At 42.0% G+C, this 19,255-nt stretch overlaps 1 protein-coding gene across 1 annotated transcript; it reads left to right on the top strand.

The window, feature by feature from the left end:
- Nucleotides 1-248: 248 nt before the first annotated feature.
- apaf1 (apoptotic peptidase activating factor 1) lies at nucleotides 249-19,227 on the top strand. The gene is made up of 27 exons (XM_057855434.1): nucleotides 249-398; nucleotides 715-896; nucleotides 962-1,136; nucleotides 3,647-3,844; nucleotides 3,908-4,097; nucleotides 4,599-4,711; nucleotides 4,770-4,901; nucleotides 4,976-5,214; nucleotides 5,287-5,454; nucleotides 5,533-5,664; nucleotides 8,635-8,748; nucleotides 8,808-8,992; nucleotides 9,069-9,195; nucleotides 9,256-9,381; nucleotides 9,444-9,584; nucleotides 12,493-12,618; nucleotides 12,692-12,838; nucleotides 12,911-13,039; nucleotides 13,112-13,237; nucleotides 13,307-13,435; nucleotides 13,499-13,624; nucleotides 16,155-16,280; nucleotides 16,364-16,489; nucleotides 16,557-16,682; nucleotides 16,769-16,894; nucleotides 18,259-18,405; nucleotides 18,466-19,227. Exons 2-27 carry the CDS (start codon nucleotides 753-755, stop codon nucleotides 18,610-18,612), a joined length of 3,765 nt encoding a protein of 1,254 aa, XP_057711417.1. The 5' UTR covers nucleotides 249-398; nucleotides 715-752; the 3' UTR covers nucleotides 18,613-19,227.
- Nucleotides 19,228-19,255: the final 28 nt, after the last annotated feature.

The following is a 19,255-nucleotide window of genomic DNA, read 5'->3' as shown; positions in this document are numbered from 1 at the left end:
TCTACAGAATATACACTGTCTTTTGACGTTACTACATCAGTGATTAATTACATACTCATGTAGTAAACATCATTAATTAATTATATCCTCATGTAGTAAACAAAGTTTCTATTTTCCGAGAAAACAAAGAGTCTTTGAGGCATCAGCCGTCTGCCCAGTTACAGACAAGGATATTGAAATTACCTCATACATCACGTGGCTTAATACCGGCACACTATTGGTCGCCTCCTGCCGGGCGAGTTGTTATGTTGTCAACCAGGAAACAGGCAGTTTCGATTTGGGCGTGAGGATGTGAGGAAAACATTGTTTTGCTCAATTTTAACTGAGAATTTTGACTTTAAATTGCAGTCATCATCAGTTTAACAAATATCCTCCCTAGCTGAGGAAAGAAGACATTCGTAAGTTTCCATTCGCGGTTTCTTTCTTTGTTTTCTCATCACAGGTAGCGGGCGAACTTGTCTCAACACGTTGAAAGACTTTTGGTTCTAAGTTGTAAAATGATCTATTGGGATATTTCTTAAATTTAAATTAATTTTGAGATTACGTACTCTGTACATATATATTTTTTAAAGTGTTAAGTGGAGTTTACTGTTGTTTTATTATATGATATTATTTTGTATTAGAATATCTGTTGCAAAAGTAGGTCACTGCTTCTGATGGTATAACAGGCTGAAACTAAAAAAACATATGATAACCTAGTGATTTCGGTTTCAGTTCCTCCACTGGTTCAATTCCTTCCTGTATGTTCGGCAATGGTGCTGGAGGAAGGCGCGCGGAGCTGCCTGCTTCGCTTTCGCCGGAACCTGGAGCAGGACATCAAGCCCACCTACCTGATGGATCACATGATCAGCGATGGTGTGCTGAGCGGCGATGAGGAGGAGAAGATCATCTCCCAGGTTAGCGTAGCCCCCCCAAAAGTTTTCAGCATTGAAGTATCTACTGATTTTGGGTCAATCTGCAGCCGAGCAGGAAAGAGCAGGCAGCGGCACTCCTGGAACTGCTGCTCAAGAAGGACAACAACACTTTTGTTTCCTTCTATAATGCTCTGGTGAAGGAAGCATACTACGACTTGGCCAATTTGCTTCTCGGCAACCTTCCTGGCGCGTCACCAAAATGTTCTGACGATACTTCCTATGGTGAGAAATGAGAATTGGCTTAACCTTCCGTGGAAATCTACCTGGAACGTTTCAAAAATGTTACACTCCTTGTAAGTATAGCAAAAATACATTGTGACATGCAGTGCTGGGCAAAAGTATTGGCACCCCTGCAATTCTGTCAGATAATACTCAATTTCTCCCAGAAAATAGTTGCAATTACAAATTCTTTGGTAGTAATATCTTCATTTATTTTGCTTGCAATGAAGAACACAAAAGACAATTAAGAAAAATTTACATCATTATCATTTTACATAAAACTCCAAAAATGGGCCGAACAAAAGTATTGGCACCCTCAGCCTTGGTAGCACAACCTTTAGACAAAATAACTGCGAACAACTGCTTCCGGTACCCATCAATGAGTTTCTTAAAATGCTCTGCTAGAATTTTAGACCATTCTTCTTTGGCTAACTGCTCCAGGTCTCTTGAGAATAGAAGGGTGCCATTTTCCTATGTCTCCACAGATGTTCTATGGGATTCTGGTCTGGACTAATTGCTGGCCACTGTAGACGTCTCCAGTGCGTTCTCTCAAACAATTTTCTAGTGCTTTTTCAAGTGTGTTTTGGGTCATTGTCCTGCTGTAAGACCCATGACCTCTGAGGGAGACCCAGCTTTCTCACACTGGGCCCTACATTATACTGCAAAATTTGTTGGTGGTCTTCAGACTTCATAATGCCATGCACACGGTCAAGCAGTCCAGTGTCTGAGGCAGCAAAGCAACCCCAAAACATCAGGGAAACTCCTCCATGTTTGACTGTGGGGACTGTGTTCTTTTCTTTGAAGGCATCGTTTTTTTCCCTGTAAACTCTTATGTTGATGCCTTTTCCCAAAAAGCTCTACTTTTGTCTCATCTGATTGGAGAACATTTTTCCAAAATGTTTTGGGCTTTCTCAGGTAGGTTTTGGCAAACTTCAGCCTGGCTTTTTTATGTCTCTGGGTCAGAAGTGGGGTCTTCCTGGGTATCCTACGATAGAGTCCCTTTTCATTCAGACTCCGACGGATAGTATGGTTTGACACTGTTGTACCCTTGGAGTGCAGGGCAGCTTGAACTTGTTTGGAAGTTAGTCAAGGTTCTTCATCCACCATCCGCACAATCTTTCATTGAAATCTCTCCTCAATTTTTCTTTTCCGCCCACATCTTGGGGGGTTAGCCACAGTGTCATGGGCTTTACACTTATTGATGACACCGCGCACGCGAGACACAGGAATATTCAGGTCTGTGGAGATGGACTTGTAGCCTTGAGATTGCCCACGCTTCCTCACAATTTTGCTTCTGAAGTCCTCCGACAGTTCTTTGGTCTTCTTTCTTTTCTCCATGCTCAATGTGGGACACACAAGGACACAGGACAGAGGTTGAGTCAACTTTAATCCATTTTAACTGGCTGCAAGTGTGATTTGGTTATTGCCACCACCTGTTATGTGTCACAGGTAAGTAACAAGTGCTGATAATTTCACAAATTACAGAAGCCTCACATGATTTTTCAAAGGGTGCCAATATTTTTGTCCGGCCCATATTTGGAGTTTTGTGTAAAATGAAAATGATTTAATTTTTTTTTTTCCATTCTCTTGTGGTTTTTTTTTATTACAAGAAAAATAAAGGAAGCTATTACTACCAAAGCATTTGTAAATGCGAACATTTTTAGGGGGGGAATTGAGCATTATCTGACAGAGTTGCAGGGGTGCCAATACCTTTGCCCAGCACTGTAATGTTCACAGTGGGGCTGCAGCTATCGATTATTTTACTAATCGATTAATCTATGAACTAGTTAGTTCGAATAATAGAGTTATCAGATTAGAAACATAAAAAATTAAAATACATGAGCTTAGCATCAAATCAATCAATCAATCAATCAACTTTATTTGTATAGCACATTTAAAAATCCGCCAAGGAGACCAAAGTGCTTTACATAGCAAAACACAGCAAAATAAGTCAACTTTGAAAGATAAAACAAACACATAAAATAACATAAATAAAAGACGAGGTCATAAACTGTCATTGCACATTAAAAGCTGACGAAAAATAAATGGTATAAAAAATAGACTAATGTACAACAAAAGAACAATAGTCTTACTTGCATAGCAAAGTCCACTAGCTTAAATGCTATAAAATGCTAACTTTTTTTTGGAGTGCTCTTAAAAAATCTTTCGAACACATATCCCCACAAAAAACAGCTAAATATACATATAAACCAAATTTACAAATGCCTTAAAAACATTAGCGCAAACAAAAACTTACCTTATATTGGTCTTAACAGGGAGCAGCTGGATTCAGCCATGTTAAATGAGTTATGTCACATTCACTGTAGCCACTAGAGGGCAGTGTATCCACCTAAATCAATAAAAATAAATGCAAACACTTTACAACGCAACCTTAATTAAACGAATACTCAAAGCAATGAAATTTAATTCGAAGCTTTTTGTCTGATCGAATTACTCAAGTTAATCGATTAATCGTTGCGGCATTAGTTCACAGTTCGTCCCTTTTCTTTCAGTCCAAATAGTTCTGAGTGAAGGCGGCGTCCCTCAGAGGCCGGTGGTTTTCGTCAATCGACCAGAGTCAATCAACCGAATCCGAGAGAAGCTCTACCATCTCCGGACAGAATCTGGCTGGGTCACGGTATTCGGCATGGCCGGCTCGGGAAAATCCGTGCTGGCGGCAGAAGCCGTCCGACACCGCAGCCTCATTGAAGGTGTTTGAGGTCATTTTTTTCCACCACGACACAATGATTTCTTATGGAGTTTTTTGTCAACAGAGTGCTTCCCAGGAGGCGTTCACTGGTTATCTATCGGTCAGTTGGACAAAGCTGACCTGCTGGTAAAAATCCAAGCACTGTGCTTTCGCCTGGAGCAGAGCCTGGACTCCCAGTCCCTCCAGCGACCCCCCACCTCTCTGGACGAGGCCAAGGAACGTCTGCGCTACCTCATGTTGCGCAGACATCCCAAGTTAATATGTGCTACACGTAATCACTAGAGGTGCACGGTAATTATCGGTCCGATAATTATCGGTCCGAAAATAGGAATTATGACGTCATCCCAATAAATCCGATAACATAATATATTATCGGCCCTATTAATAATATTTTTGGTACGGTGTCGGATTGGGATTTGTGCATTTGTTTCCACTCCTGTTTTTCCAGTATGCAAAGTTTTGTTACTGTCTTTGTTTTGTTCATTATAATAATGTTCATGTCATCATGAAAATTCTGGTTCGGTCAAAGGCAAATCTATACTGAATCCATCTCTAGTATTTTTGACTTAAAGGTGTTTAAAAAATCAGGTGAATATACATTGAAAAATGATATATATATTATCGGTTATCGTATAGGTATCGGCCTTGAGGAGCAGAAAGTTATCGATATCGGTTTAAAAAAATGGATATCGTGCACCCCTAGTAATCATTTTGGATAGGTGTCCTTGAGAACGTGTCTGTTTGTCGCTCTGCAGATCTCTGCTGATTCTTGACGACATCTGGGACAGCACGGTACTAAAATCATTTGATATCCACTGCCGCATACTTCTGACCACCAGAAATAGAAGCCTTGCTGATTCAGTGAGCGGTAAGCAATTAAGGACTTGCATGAAGTTCTAGCTGAATACAGTGGAACTGTTTTCCAGGTGCTAAATATGAAGTCGAGGTAGAGAGTGGTCTGGATGACAACAAAGCATTGGAGATCCTCGCCCTGTACACTAGAAACTCACCAGAAGGTCTGCCCGAGGAAGCCCGGAGCATTGTGAGGGAATGTAAAGGTGCATTGCTGTCCTACTTCACACTCTTGCAAATATTTGAAAACTCGTTACTGATCAGGCTTCGCTCGTGTCAGGCTCCCCGCTGGTGGTCTCGTTGATCGGCGCGCTGCTCAAAGAGAAGCCCGACCGTTGGAATTACTACCTGCGGCAGCTACGGCAGAAGCAGTTCAAGCGCATACGCAAGTCGTCGTCATACGACTACGACGCACTAGACCAGGCGATGGCGGCCAGCATCGAGGTGCTGCCTGACGAACATCGCGAGTTATACCGAGACCTAGCCGTGCTGGAGCCGGACATCAAAATTCCAGCCAAGGTTTTTTTAAAGCCTGCGGTCTGAATCGAAATGTTGACACAAGGTATTGAATTAGTTAGTTTTTTTCTCCAGGTGTTGTCTATCCTCTGGGATCTCGAGCCTGAGGAAGTGGAGGACATCCTGGAGGAGTTTGTCAACAAGTCCCTATTGTTTGTGGATAGTCACAATAAACCTCAGTTGTACTACCTCCATGATCTCCAGCTGGACTTCTTGGTCGAGCAGAATCGCGCCCAACTGGAGGTTAGTAATGACTGCACTGCAACACCCCCCAAAAAAATAGTTCAATGATCGATGTTGACACGGTTTCTCATGTTGCAGAACCTTCACACTAAGGTGGTGCGTCAGTACCAGCAGTACTACAACGAAGCTCCACCCGCATCGGGGGACGACGAGTGCCTCTACTGGATCAGGTTTTTGACCTATCACATGGCCAAGGCCAACCTCGTCCAGGTAAAGGCACTTGCAGTCAGAGGTGGTGTCCACTATAGGGGTGCCATCTTAGGCACCCCACGATTCGATTCGATTATGTTTCAGGGTACTACGATTTGATGATTGAACGATTATCACGGTGTTGACGATGATCACGGTTATCACGATTATCGATGCATCGTGCATTACTCATTAATAAAGTAGCCAAACAAATTTATGTCCATTATCTAAAATATCCTAATGGTTCAACAGGAACGATGGAAACGTTCCCATACAACAAAAAGCTGCCCTTAAACTGCTTTTTTTATAAACAAGAAATTGCAAAATCATTAACCATTTTAAAGGCAGTACTTATTTCGCAACATGCCCATACAGCAGACAGCGGACCTTGAGATACTCTTTTTTTTCACAAGAAGGTGCAAAAACATTAGCTGTTTCAAAGTAAAGCTGAAACGAATACTCGAGCAACTCGAGTAACTCGAGTTTAGAAACTGATCCGAGTAATTTTATTCACCTCGAGGAATCGCTAATTTTGCCAGCTCTAAGCATCACGTTTTGCCCGGACTACTTTTAATGCGGGGCAACGGGGCAACGCGCTGACGTCACGTGCATAGAGGAAGAAGCAATAAAAAAAAAAAAAAACCTTACTGCAGCCGACAGCCGCTACAAACTACGCCGACATTGCTAAAAACTATGCCCGCATGATGCTAATGTGGTAGCAGGTAGTGTCCGATGCGTCTCATAGATATCGCATGCATTTAGGACTAGATGCAAAATATCAGGCTCGGCCGCATCTGGGCAGCGTTAGTAAACAGCCGCCATCTTTAGCAGTAGCTAATAAATAATACGCTAATAAATATAACGTTACTGTCACTCGCACACGTCACGTTAGCCCTTCGGAGTGCTAGGTTTCTATTGATTATGACCATTGTCAATGCGTGGCTAACGTGTCTTACATACAGGCTTTATTTAATCTGTAAAAACATAGCGCTGTAGAGTGATGAGGGTGTAAAACTAAAACATAATAAAGCTAACTGTCAGTTTTAGCTCAGTAGTCATTGCTGAATAAAACACCACGTAGCACTGGTCCCTAATGTGCTCCAATACAGCAGGTATCATACATTTATTTGGAACACTGCAAAAACTCAAAATCCTATCAGTACTTCCAGTTTAGACTAACTTAAAACTTAGCTAGAACATAAAAATAGCTTGACACAAATGGAAATTCAATTGAAACAGTTAGCTTTCAAGTGATGTGTGTTATCAAACGTAATTACATTTTTAGGTAAGAAATATGTTTTTTTTTTTTTTTATAAGATCTAGTTTTTTGAGTAAAAGCAGTGAATTTTTTATTCTAGTCACATCGGGAATGCAATTGTTGGCTGTTTTTAACAATGTACATCGAAAATAAGGACATTGATTGACTGAAAATGGTAAAATATTGGATTAAATATCTTTTTTTCTCATGTATATTTATAATTGCTCTTTACCTAAAAAAAATGTTTTATCCGATCACTCGATTAATCGATAGAATTTTCAGTCGATTACTCGATTACTAAAATATTCGATAGCTGCAGCCCTATTTCAAAGGCAGTACTTATTTCTCTAAACAATGCAATAAAATATACATTGGTGGAATGAATTCCACATTTTCTGGAAATAAAGTGGCTTTAGAAATAGGACTATAACCAATATACTTTGTTTTTACAGATTTCTGTAGTATTTTGCATGTTTGTGATGTTACCGCTGTACTTAATCCTGGTTTGAAACATTCTGCATCTGGAGTAGGGATGCACGATATCCATTTTTTGAAACCGATATCAATAACTTCCTGCTCCTCAAGGCCGATACCGATATGATAACCGATAATATATATAATTTTTCAATGTATACAAATCAGTCAATATCGTTGACGATGTGTTCCGCTGAATAATGAGCACTGATCTAAAACATAAACCCAACAGGCTGTGTTTTGGTGCAACGGGAGAAGAGACTTTTGTGGTCTTGGTCCATGAAAAAACTTTCTTAGCCTGGCAATTATAAAACAGCAAGCCTATCAATAACCAAAAGGCCTCCCAATAACTTGTAAACATAACACTGTAAAATGCAAACATTTGCTAATTGCCATAGAAAGGATTATACGTAACTCAGTGAAGGAAAAATACGGCCTCTAGAACAGTAACAAAACTTTGCATACTGGCAAAACAGGAGTGGAAACAAATGCATACATCCCAATCCGACACCAAAAATATTATTAAAAGGACTGATAACATATATTGTTATTGGATTTATTGGGATGACGTCATAATTCCTATTATCGGACCGATAATTATCGGACCGATAATTATCGTGCACCTCTAATCTGGAGTAATTTATGTACACCACCAAACAATGAACAACTTGACATGGAAATATATGTTAGCGAAGTGGCTAATTAGCATAGCGCTCGGCGCTAAATAATAACATCTCAAAAACAACAACAATAAAGGCTAAAGTGTAAAAGAGGGTTCATGTACTCACCTCTGATAGACGGACATGGGACTTAGCAAAACACTTGAGACTTTTTCCAATTAACACGACTTGAACCTACTGCTGGACAACTGAAAGACAAGGAGCAACGAACTATCTCTCTTCTGCTCTCGCTCTAAAATGTAACTTGCCCACAGAAGTGCCACCGCCGTGTTCCTGCCTGTCTCATACACAAATTTATTTTCCAGTCTTTTGAAAAGGAGTAAATCTATCGCTCAGTAACAGGCAGCATCCATCATAACGTTGTGCGTGCGTCCGTTAAAAGTGTCCGGGCAGCAGACGTGTCTTGAATTTTATTCCACGACGAGCGGCTGTCATAAAGTTATTGGGGAAAATCATTGTTTTTGAACCTTTATAAATCGTAATCGAATCGTCACGTCTTGAATCGCGATGCATCTAGTAATTGATTTTTTTGGAACTCCCTTAGTGTCAACATTCCTGATGGGGTTTTTTTGTTCCCAGGAGCTCTACAACCTCATGTTCTCTCTGGACTGGGTCACCCACAAGGCCCAGATATTGGGTCCAGCTCATCTAATTAATGACTTTGTTGAATACGGGCCCATTCTGGACAAAAAGGTAAGAGAGAAGCAGAATGTGGCAAGGACTATGACTCCAGTAAGTGTTCTCCTTCCTAGAACAGCGACGTGCGCAGTCACTTCCAGGAGTTTTTGTCTCTCAACGGCCATCAGCTGGAGCAGCGGCCCTTTCCCGATGTTGTCCAGCTAGCTCTTTCTCAGCCTCAGGTCTCGGAAGTCTACGGACAGGCTCTGCAGCAGGCGCGGGAGCGTTCCAGAAGCGGGAAACTCTACTTTGATTGGCTGTAAGCAAAGAATGGATCTCCTCAACCACATTCACCTTTTCGGAAATGATTTCCAGTCATGTGTCTCCATGTCCAGAAATAAGAGCAGTGTGGAGAGCCTCTCCCGGCTGGTGATCCACCCACACCAGGGCTCCATCAACGCCGCCTGCTTCTCCCACGACGGAACTAAGATCGCCTCCTGTGGAGCCAGCAAGACGCTGAAGGTATCAGATTGGAAGATTGGAAAGATTTGGGCAACCATAATGTGTGTTCCATATTCCAAGGTGTTTAGGAGCACATCTGGTGAGAAATTGAAAGAGATCCAAGCCCACGATGACGAGGTTCTCTGTTGTGCCTTTTCCCCTGACGATCGTCTTCTCGCAACCTGCTCCAGTGACAGGAAAGTCAAGGTAAAAATATTTGACTTTATAATCCTTCTCCATTTTTTTCCAGCATATTTGTGTCATCTCAGGTGTGGAATGTGGAACGCGGCATGCTGCTGAGGGTCTTCAAGGAGGAGCACGAGGAGCAAGTCAACCACTGCGAGTTCACCAACACGCCGCGTCGCCTCCTTCTGGCAACCTGTTCCAATGACAGTATCATGAACGTCAAGGTCAGTACACAAAATTTGGAATGATTCTTGGCGAAGGATAAAGAATATGGCTGTGAGTTGGGTGTGTGTGTGTGTATGTGAGTGTGTGTTTGCACAAAGGCAAACAGCGCACACATGCACAGCTTAGCCACTTAGCTTAGCTTACTTTGCTTACTTCTACAGCACTTTGAAACAGGTCTCAAATTACTGCGGCATTTCTTTCAGTAAAAGATACAAAAGGGAAAATACCTTTGACTTCGGGATGCTCCAGTTGAGCAGCAATAGCTTATCCGGTGTATGTGATCCCTTGAATTCATTCGCATGAAGTAGTACTACGCTTTCCAGTCGGCTGTCAAGCTAAGCAGGGAAAGTTGGGGGACTTGGCTGCTTCAGACTTCTATTGAAAAGCTTATGGCCCCTGCCTTTTTCAGCTTTTCTTAAACATGTTTCATTACTTTATTTTTTTAGTGCAGGATAGTCGTCTCCTTAATATATTTGCGACTTGGGACCTTATACTTAGTGAAGGAGATAGTACCTTTTCTCGTAGGCACCATCTAACTGTTTGCATTATTCTAACACATTTAAGATAATCAATCAGGGAAAAGTATCGTTTCTCTTATTTACTGTTTGACTGTTTGTATTACTCTAAGACACCCAATATAAAATAAATAGCACTTATACCATAGTTTAAGGAAAACAAGCAGAATATAGGGCATAAGAGATAGATGACACCTTCTTATCACGGAAGCCCAACGTGTGCGTCATGCAACTGACTGATGCTGACAAGCCCACGTCTGTACCACCAACTCTCGTGAAGTTCTCTCGGACAATCCAGAACAAGTGGCGAGACGCCATGTTCCAACACAAGGAATGCCGGAGAACGCCCGATATCCAACTGATAACACGAGTGATAGGACTCCAAGAGCCCCTTTGACACTGAGGTGGCAAAATCCACAACCCTCGTTGCCCTGACAACAGTAACTCCCGAATCCTCCTGTCCAATCCACAAACAGACAATAATCCTAAACAATGCCCAAACACACCCTTCTTCTGCCCATGGCCCGCCCCGCGAGAGCCTTAAAAAAGACTAAATGTTGAACTAATAGTTGTCATTTTTCTCTGGAACCTTTCGTTGACTTGTGATATGGTGACCCTGAATCCTCGCCTGGGTCCCTCTGTGCTTTATGATTGCTGTCGACTTAGACTAAATTGTCAAGTTGTGCTTTAAAGCCTTTTTCCAGCTTTCAAAATGGAGTCAGTACAAGGGGTTAAGACTAAGGTGAACGTGCGGGGTTTGGCCTTTTGGCCGGGTTGTCGGGATTTCGCCAGCCCGGTTTACTGGAGCTGTTCCAGCGCGTGTCCGGCGGTTCGGCTGGCTAAAAGGTCAGATTCCTTCATTAGGTACTGCGTGAGCCATAAAAAGCAGGATTCCCACGCTTTCAACGAAGGCAAAGGGCAGGTTACAGACAAGTCATTTCGGTGATTTTTTTCGGACATCTGTCTTACTGCTTCACTCTTCTCGTCCCAATGCCCAGGGTGTGTTGCTGCGTTCCATCCCCTGCAATTGTACTCGACGCTGAAATTTTCTGAAACCGCCGACATTTTCTTCTCCTACTCCTAGTTTGTTTCTCCTCCATATGAAAAAGCTGCCCCGGCATTGGTTAAGAGCAACTATTGGCCCGCTCTCATCGGTCTAGAGCGGGTCAATAGCGATAGCTGCTTGTAGGGTTGTTCCGATCATGTTTTTTTGCTCCCGATCCGATCCTGATTGTTTTAGTTTGCGTATCTGCCGATCCCGATATTTCCCGATCCGATTGCTTTTTTTTGTGTGCTCCCGATTCAATTCCAATCATTCCCAATAATTTTTCCCGATCATATACATTTTGGCAATGCATTAAGAAAAAAATGAATAAAACTCAGACATATATATACATTCAACATACAGTACATAAGTACTGTATTTGTTTATTATGACAATAAATCCTCAAGATGGCATTTACATTATTAACATTCTTTCTGTGAGAGGGATCACGGATAGAAAGACTTGTAATTCTTAAAGGATAAATGTGACTTTGTATATTGTGACTAAATATTGCCATCTAGTGTATTTGTTGACCTTTCAGTAAATGATACTGTAGCCATTTAACTGTTCTGCCCAAATGCATGATGGGAAGTGCAACCATGACTGTGCGTAGTGGCACCAATTGATATATCTTCTCTGCGTTGGGAATTAACATAGGATGTTAAGAAAAAGATCAACTACTACCTTTCTTCCCCACATTGCTTCCCATGATATTTCTAATTGTTGAGAGAGGGATTTTAAGGCTTTAGCCAATTAAATAAAGGCTCCAAAGACGGCTAAGATTCACTCTACTCATTTTGCGCTGCCTTTTAGCTCTATATATAGGTAAAACAGCGCCATTATAGATTGAACGCGACAATGCGTGAGTGGGTCGTGCAGCGCATGCGTTAATTGCATTAAATATTTTAACGTGATTAAATTTTTAAAAAATTAATTACCGCCGTTAACGCGATAAATTTGACAGCCCTACTTTAAGCCAAAACTAAAGACTCTGGATGAGTGTAAGACATTTTGTCTGTAACGTTAAATACAATTAGAAAACGATTTAAATTAAAAAAAAAAAATTTTAAAAAGGCATCTCCGATATTTTTTTGCTGATTCCGATACTTTAAAAATGACGTGATCGGACCCGATTGATCGGCATCTTTAGCTGCTTGGCATGCAAAGTAATCACGTGTGATCAAAAAAAGGCTGCGTTCAGTGTTAACGGACAGGTAAATGGTATCGACGCCCTGTTTGTTGGTAGTCGCCTATACCGATACCACTATTTCGGGCCGGAGCCCCCCTCTGCCGATACTGGTATCGGTGCATCAGTAGTTGTTATATCATCCGTATGTTGTTTTTCAGCTGTGGAACCTGAACAAACCCAGCTCGCAGAACACCATGTTTGGTCACTTTGAACCAGTCAACCACTGTTGTTTCTCACCCGACGACACCTATCTGTCCACCTCCTCCAACGACGGCACCGTTAAGGTGAGATGATAAGTGTTTTTGACTTCATCAAAGGAAGCTTGCTAAATAAACGGAATGTCTTGCTTCTCTCCAGCTGTTTGACGTGTCCTCCACCAACGAGTGGAAAAGCATCAACGTGTGGGAGTGGTGCGCAGATGCCGGCGAGGAGGTTCCAGTCAAGTGCAGTACTTGGACAGGCGACAGCAAGCGCCTGGTGTGCGCCGTCAGGAGTGCCGTGTTGGTGAGTGGCCGTCAAATCTGGTTGTATTTTATGTATGACAGTGTTTTCTAAAGTGTTGTTTTTTTATGCCAGGTGATGGACGTGGAAACAGCACAGATGCTGTCGGAGATCCGAACGGGTCGTCTGAGCATGGTGCAGTACTGTCACGCGTGTCCCACCAGCAACCTGCTAGCCATCGCCTTCTCCAACTATGCGGTAGAGGTAGGTGACATTCTTGTAGAGTTTCGACTCATCTGATAGAGGTTAGCAATGACAAATCATGTTGTGTCTCAGCTGTGGAACCTGGAAGACAATAAAAAGATGGCAGAATGCAGCGGCCACCTGAGTTGGGTCCAGCGAGTCCAGTTCTCCCCCGATGGTTCTCAGCTTCTCTCTTGCTCCGACGACCAGACCGTCAGGGTGAGACACGCTCGATACCTTTGTTAGATGTTAAAAAAAAAATTCAAAACATACTTTGAAACCTTGCAGTTGTGGGAGACGAATAAAGTGCACACCACGTCCGCGGTGCGCCTGAAGAGAGACTTTGACGCTTTGTTGAATCCTGAAGGAGATGGAGAACTCGTGGTTTCGGCTGCAGACAACTGCAACAGACTGCAGGTATCAACTTGCAACATGGATGTAGATATTTGATCGAGCTTGACTTTGCTGTGTACGCTGGAGGTACGTGCTGGCAGAGCGGGTTCGCTGCTGTTTCAGTCAGAGGAGGTGGCTTCGCGAATCCGATGCACGTGCTTGTGCAGGGAGCCCTTCGTCGTGGCGTACGGCACAGAAGACGGGACTGTTCAGGTATTTGACACGCCATAGATTTCATTGACATGACACGGGAAACTGTGCCGATCCGTAGGGGGCCTATTTTCAAAAACTTCAAATTCAAATATTTTCAAAACCAAAGCTGCTACCGACCTAAAACCAAAAGAGACACCTACGTTAGCCATGAGCAGCGGCATCAAAACATTCAAAGTCGTTCCCTAATAAAATCCCAATTAATTATTTTTTATATATGTATAACAAAATTTAAAATGGCTATAAAATTCTGAGATTTTACACTAGATGCACAAAAATCACCAAATGCAGAGATAATCACTTATATTTTCAGGATCAATAGCAATATTTAACATAACATATATACGTTTTTGCCCAAAATACCAACTTATTTTTCTTTTATTTACTGCATGTTTCAACACCTAATAAATGACTCAATTTTCACATCATTAATACTTGACGAAAACATGCAGAATCAGTATAAATAATTTATAAATAGATTATTAATACATTCGATATAGAAACACAACTTATTATAGAAGAGAAGGGCCCTGTATTGTCATTATACAGTTGTATAGTTATTTATATAGTTGCAGTGAATGAGGCTAGTGGCCACCTGATGTAAACAGAGCTTTTCTGGCGAAAATTCTTGTAAATAAGTGCCTAAGTACCCAAATCCTTCATAGATATGGACGTAAAACAGTCTTGGTTCTTGGTTAAAAGCAAAAAAACACCAGTGCATTTTTCGTTTATTTTACGTAAATAGGTCTAAGTACAATGCTACTCTGTTAGCGAATGAGGCTAGCGGCCGCCTGACGGAAACAGAGCTTTTCTGGTGAAAATTCTTGTAAATAAGTTCTTAAATCCCCAAATTCTTCATCGATATGGACGTAAAACAGTCTCGGTTCTTTGTTAAAAGCAAAAAAAAAAAAAAAACAAGTGCATTTTGCATTTATTTTACATAAATAGTCTAAGGACAATGCTACTCTGTTAGCGAATGAGGCTAGCGGCTGCCTGATGTAAACAGCTTTTCTGGCAAAGTTTGAAGTTCTGGCAAAATAAATGCTTAAATCCCCTAATTCTTCATAGATATGGACGTAAAACTGTCTCGATTCTTTGTCAAAAGAGCAAAAAATCGGGCAGTTACGCATCTATCTTACGTATTTACGTCGAAGACTGACGCCAATGCGGTAGCACTTCCCATTCTCTCATTGATTTTTTTCACAACGTTTCAAAATTCATGGTACGAAAAATATAATATTTTCCTTGAATCCTCGAACAAATCCCCCCTGAGACAATCCTTCCTGTTTGTATGCGGTAGAGCTTTCGTAGTTCTTCAAAATCCATGCTTTAATTGGGCTTGGACATGAGCGTGTGCTGTCTTCGGCTGACTATTACTAAATGAAGCTTCAAGCTCGGCCCCCTATAGACCCTACCCACGTGACGTCACAACGACGGCCTCCTGACTGGTGCCGCCCAATTGTCCGTCAACACATCGTGTTTACCTGTTACGGCTACGTACATTCCTCCTATTTACGGCGTGTTTTTCTGCTCGTTAACATTAATCATCAAAATGGTGAAGGCGTGTGTGGCGGTCGGTTGCAATAATAGAGAAGATAGACGGAGAGACTTGAAGTTCTACCGGATTCCGAGAGACCCGGAGAGGAGAGAGCGAGATGGGCTGCTGCAATTCGACGAGAAAACTGGGCTCCAAACGATTACCACAGATTATGTAGTAGTCATTTTATATCTGGTAAGATGCATTTAATATATATTTAGAGGGTTTTGGGCTGACAACACAATTAAGATCATTGCTAGGCTAATCGCCGACAACATACACGTATGTATGTAGTGAGAGTGCTATCGCTAAACCATATAAACATTAAAAGCCCTAGCTCCATTGACAAATGACATGAAATACATTGAACTTGACAGTGGATGTTAGCAAGAACAAAAGATTTTGAATTGAAAATTTCGTAACTCACCTTTCCAAGCACAAGATAGATTCCTGCCGAATTTTCGTGGACGAGGACCTGTTTCACCCAACCAGCAACGAAGTATTTATAAGCCTCCAAGCTCTTAAAGTTTTTCAAACTTTCGTGAGAATAGGCTGATTTTGTGTGGACAACATAGTTGTACATATCAGGGTAGCTAGCAGATGTCAGGCAAATACGGCGAAGACGGCGGGTCGAAAAACATCGATTTAGGCATCAAATATGGATCTGGCGAATGGATAGACTGAAGCTTTTCCACATAACGCCTTTTATGCAACGCATCAAGTGAGTTCACGGCATCCGAAAGCACCGGGTCTTCCATGAAATGCATTATAAATTGCTCGATCAATTGAGACCATTGATAATACAGACACAAAATGACGGACAAGGGGGCGGAACAATACAGCGATCACGTGATTTTGTGACGTCGGTGGGTAGGGTCTATTGTAAGGCTTGACGCAAAGAATGACGCAGTGTCAGGTCAATAGGTAATGAAGTCTATGGACACGCTACAGTTTTTGCCCTGGAGTTGCTTCTTGAGTTACTTCTTACGTTTGCAGATTCTGGCCGTACCTTCCGGCGAGGTTCTCGCCACCCTGCTGGGACACACCAGGACAGTGCTACATTGCCAGTTCGTCCACGCAGGCCAAACACTAGTCACGTCATCCGAGGACACCACCATCAACGTAGCCAACGACCTCCTTTGTCTTTCTTAGCTCTCCGTTTGGCTATTTTAAATATATTGCCAATATATTTGTGGTGCGTGCAGGTGTGGAAGTGGCAGTCACAAGAGTGCCGAGTGCTGCGGGGCCACAAGGAGCAAGTGAGATGTTTTTCTCTGCTGTCGCCCGCTGAAACACGACTTCTCTCCTGGTCCTTCGACGGCACCGTCAAGGTAAGTAGGTGTAAAATAAGCCTAATCTCTCGATCAAAATAATAACACTTGTCTGAATGTCTTTTAGGTTTGGGACCTGGAAAGCGGAGCGGATCTGCAAGACATCGAGGCTCACAGGGGAGCCATTTTGTCTTGTCATGTCTCCCCTGATGGCTGTCTCTTCACCACGACCTCTGCTGACAAGACTGCGAAGGTCCGACGGACTCTGAGCCACAACGCCACATTCTATGCATTCTTCTGTCCTTTGGTGAAAGGGTCTTTGTTTTGTGGGGCTTCAAGGTGTGGCGCAGTGAGTCTTGGCAGTGCGTCCACATTCTCCGCGGCCACCAAGACTGCGTGCGGAGTTGCCGCTTTTCCTGGGACGGGCGACGACTCGCGACTGGAGATGACAGGGGCGAGATCCGGGTAAGTTGTTGTAGCCTTCCCGTCCATCATTTAGCTCTAAAATAAGTCTGACTCATAAATACTAGGGGTGTAACGGTACACAAAAATCTCGGTTCGGTACGTACCTCAGTTTTGAGGTCACGGTTCAGTTCATTTTCGGTACAGTAAGAAAACAAAATGCAAAATATAAATGTGCTAGTTGTTTATTACACACCTTTCAGCAATAGGAACATTAGCCTATACAAAGCTAGAATTCTGCTCAAGAAGTAGCGGGTATTTAAAGATAATCCAACAACAATTTGCCCTTCAGACCCCGAATATTGGTCAGCTTTCTTTCTGAAAGAAAGAAGAAAAAAGAAGTCCTTTGCTAAAGAGAAAATCCCAATGAAAAAGATTTTAACATGTATTTTACAGATGAAATGCCTCAATGAATCTTTTTTTTTTCTTATGAAAGGTTTTAAAAAGCTTTATTGGTGGATTTTCTCAAGTTAAAGTGCCACACAGAAATTAATACATTTAATTGTGTAAGCAGGATTTGTGTATTATTCTATTATTTAATTACAGGTGTTTTAGCTCATTTCAATATATTTTATTTAAATGGGCTATTATTTATTTTATTATGTGTTTATGTTTTACAAATGTGATGTAGTATTCATTTATATTGTATATTTTATGTTGTATAATTTTGGTTCCTATGTGAATATTAGTTCCTACTTGTTTTGTTGTGGTAGGAGGGTTTTTGTATTGAACACGGGGCCGTGTTGGTTATTATTATAGCAGAGAAGACAGCAGTAAATCAACAAAGACAAGTCAACTGTGCCCCGATCTACCACTCAAGGGATCTGATGGACTCAAAAAGTGGGTTACAATTGCATATGAGTTTGAAAATCCACCGTATTTTTACACAAGTCACTTCCAGTCTGCCCGATCCTAGCTACCGGTAGTAGTATTGACGCAGGAGGGTCGCGTCTCGCGTCAAATAATAAACTCTGCCGTTCTTTTCGCGTGCGTCGTGTTGAGCCGCTTCTGGGACGCGTCTAACACGCGGCCGCACTGCGACTGGTGTGCATTGGCTGATTGACATTTATCGTCCGCGTTTCACTGCATTCTCGCGGTGGCCGCGTTGTTGAGCCGTTGACGTTTCTGGGTTATACTGTCCTACCGTGTTGGTCCTCATTATAGTAGAGAAGACGGAGTAAATATAATCTACACAAAGAAACTGTAACCCGATCGAACAGCCTCGAAAAGTAAGGGTTCCATTACGTCAGAAACTCGTTCGGTACGCCTTCATTCCGAACAGAGCAGCACGTACCGAAACGGTTCAATACAAATACATGTACCGTTACACGCTTAATAACTACATTGGAAAATTCTTATATTGACAGCTGTGGAGTGTCACAGATGGCTCCTTGCTAAAGATATGCTCAAGAGACGGAAAGGACGGCCTGGACTCGCTGCACGGAGGCTGGGTGACCGACTTGCACTTCTCTCCGGATGATTCTCTTCTGGTTTCAATCGGTGGATACGTCAAGGTACTAACACATATGCAGTTTACGCTTCCAAACCTTATCTCTCTTTGTTTCGTCTTCTAGTGGTGGGACGTGGACAAAGGCGAGGCCCTGCAGACTTTCTACCCGACAGGAAGCGCGCTAAAGAAGATCCACGTGTCTTCTGATTTCTCCACGTTCGTCACCATCGACAATGTCGGCATCCTCTACATCCTCCAGAGAGTTTTGTGATGACCTTCTCAAGGGTAAAACAACACTGCAGTAGCAGACAAGGAGGTGATGTTTACGTCTATCAGGTTTCCAATCAGTAAAACCACTTCAGTGCTTTTTGTGAGTATCTTCTGAGCCACAACAATCTGAAATCAATGCTGTGAGTACATCAGCCTTATTGAATGCGCTTTGTCCAGTATTTTGTATTTGTTTTGTCACATTTTGAAAGCGATTGAAAGAGATTTGTTTTTGCACAATTTTTCCACCCCCTCACCCCAAAAATCTTCTTTCTAAAAGTTATTTTTATGTTTCCGAATCTTTCATATCCGCATGTTTCATAACTGAGCCTGCACTAGATAGTCGTTTATGGTATATGTGAATTATCTTTCATTGGAGTATTTAGTTGTAGGAAGATAAATAAGTGCGTGAATATTGATAAGGGTACATTTTCTACATCTGAATAATGTTATTTTCACTATGTGCTCTTCTGTCCGGTGCTTTAGACGATCATTTTTTCTTGTGGTAATTCAGCTCAGGATCAATTGATACTGTGGTGCTGTACTTAATGAGCCATTGAAATTAATACAAGCATGTATTTATTGTCTTTCGCTAAGTTAAAATTGTCGTAATAAAACAAATTTGTCTGGCAACGCGCTTTAACTCG

Source organism: Corythoichthys intestinalis, chromosome 13 (assembly GCF_030265065.1).
Source record: "Corythoichthys intestinalis isolate RoL2023-P3 chromosome 13, ASM3026506v1, whole genome shotgun sequence".
NCBI lineage: Eukaryota > Metazoa > Chordata > Actinopteri > Syngnathiformes > Syngnathidae > Corythoichthys > Corythoichthys intestinalis.
Note: the sequence above shows the minus strand (reverse complement) of the source record. Positions and strands in the feature narration are given on the sequence as shown.

Excerpts from the sequence above, each read along its gene's own strand:
- apaf1 (XM_057855434.1), top strand. The coding sequence starts at position 753 with ATGGTGCTGGAGGAAGGCGCGCGGAGCTGCCTGCTTCGCTTTCGCCGG. Across the intron at positions 5,455-5,532 it reads AGAATCGCGCCCAACTGGAG|AACCTTCACACTAAGGTGGT; the intron begins GTTAGTAATGAC and ends CTCATGTTGCAG. Across the intron at positions 16,281-16,363 it reads CCGAGGACACCACCATCAAC|GTGTGGAAGTGGCAGTCACA; the intron begins GTAGCCAACGAC and ends TGGTGCGTGCAG.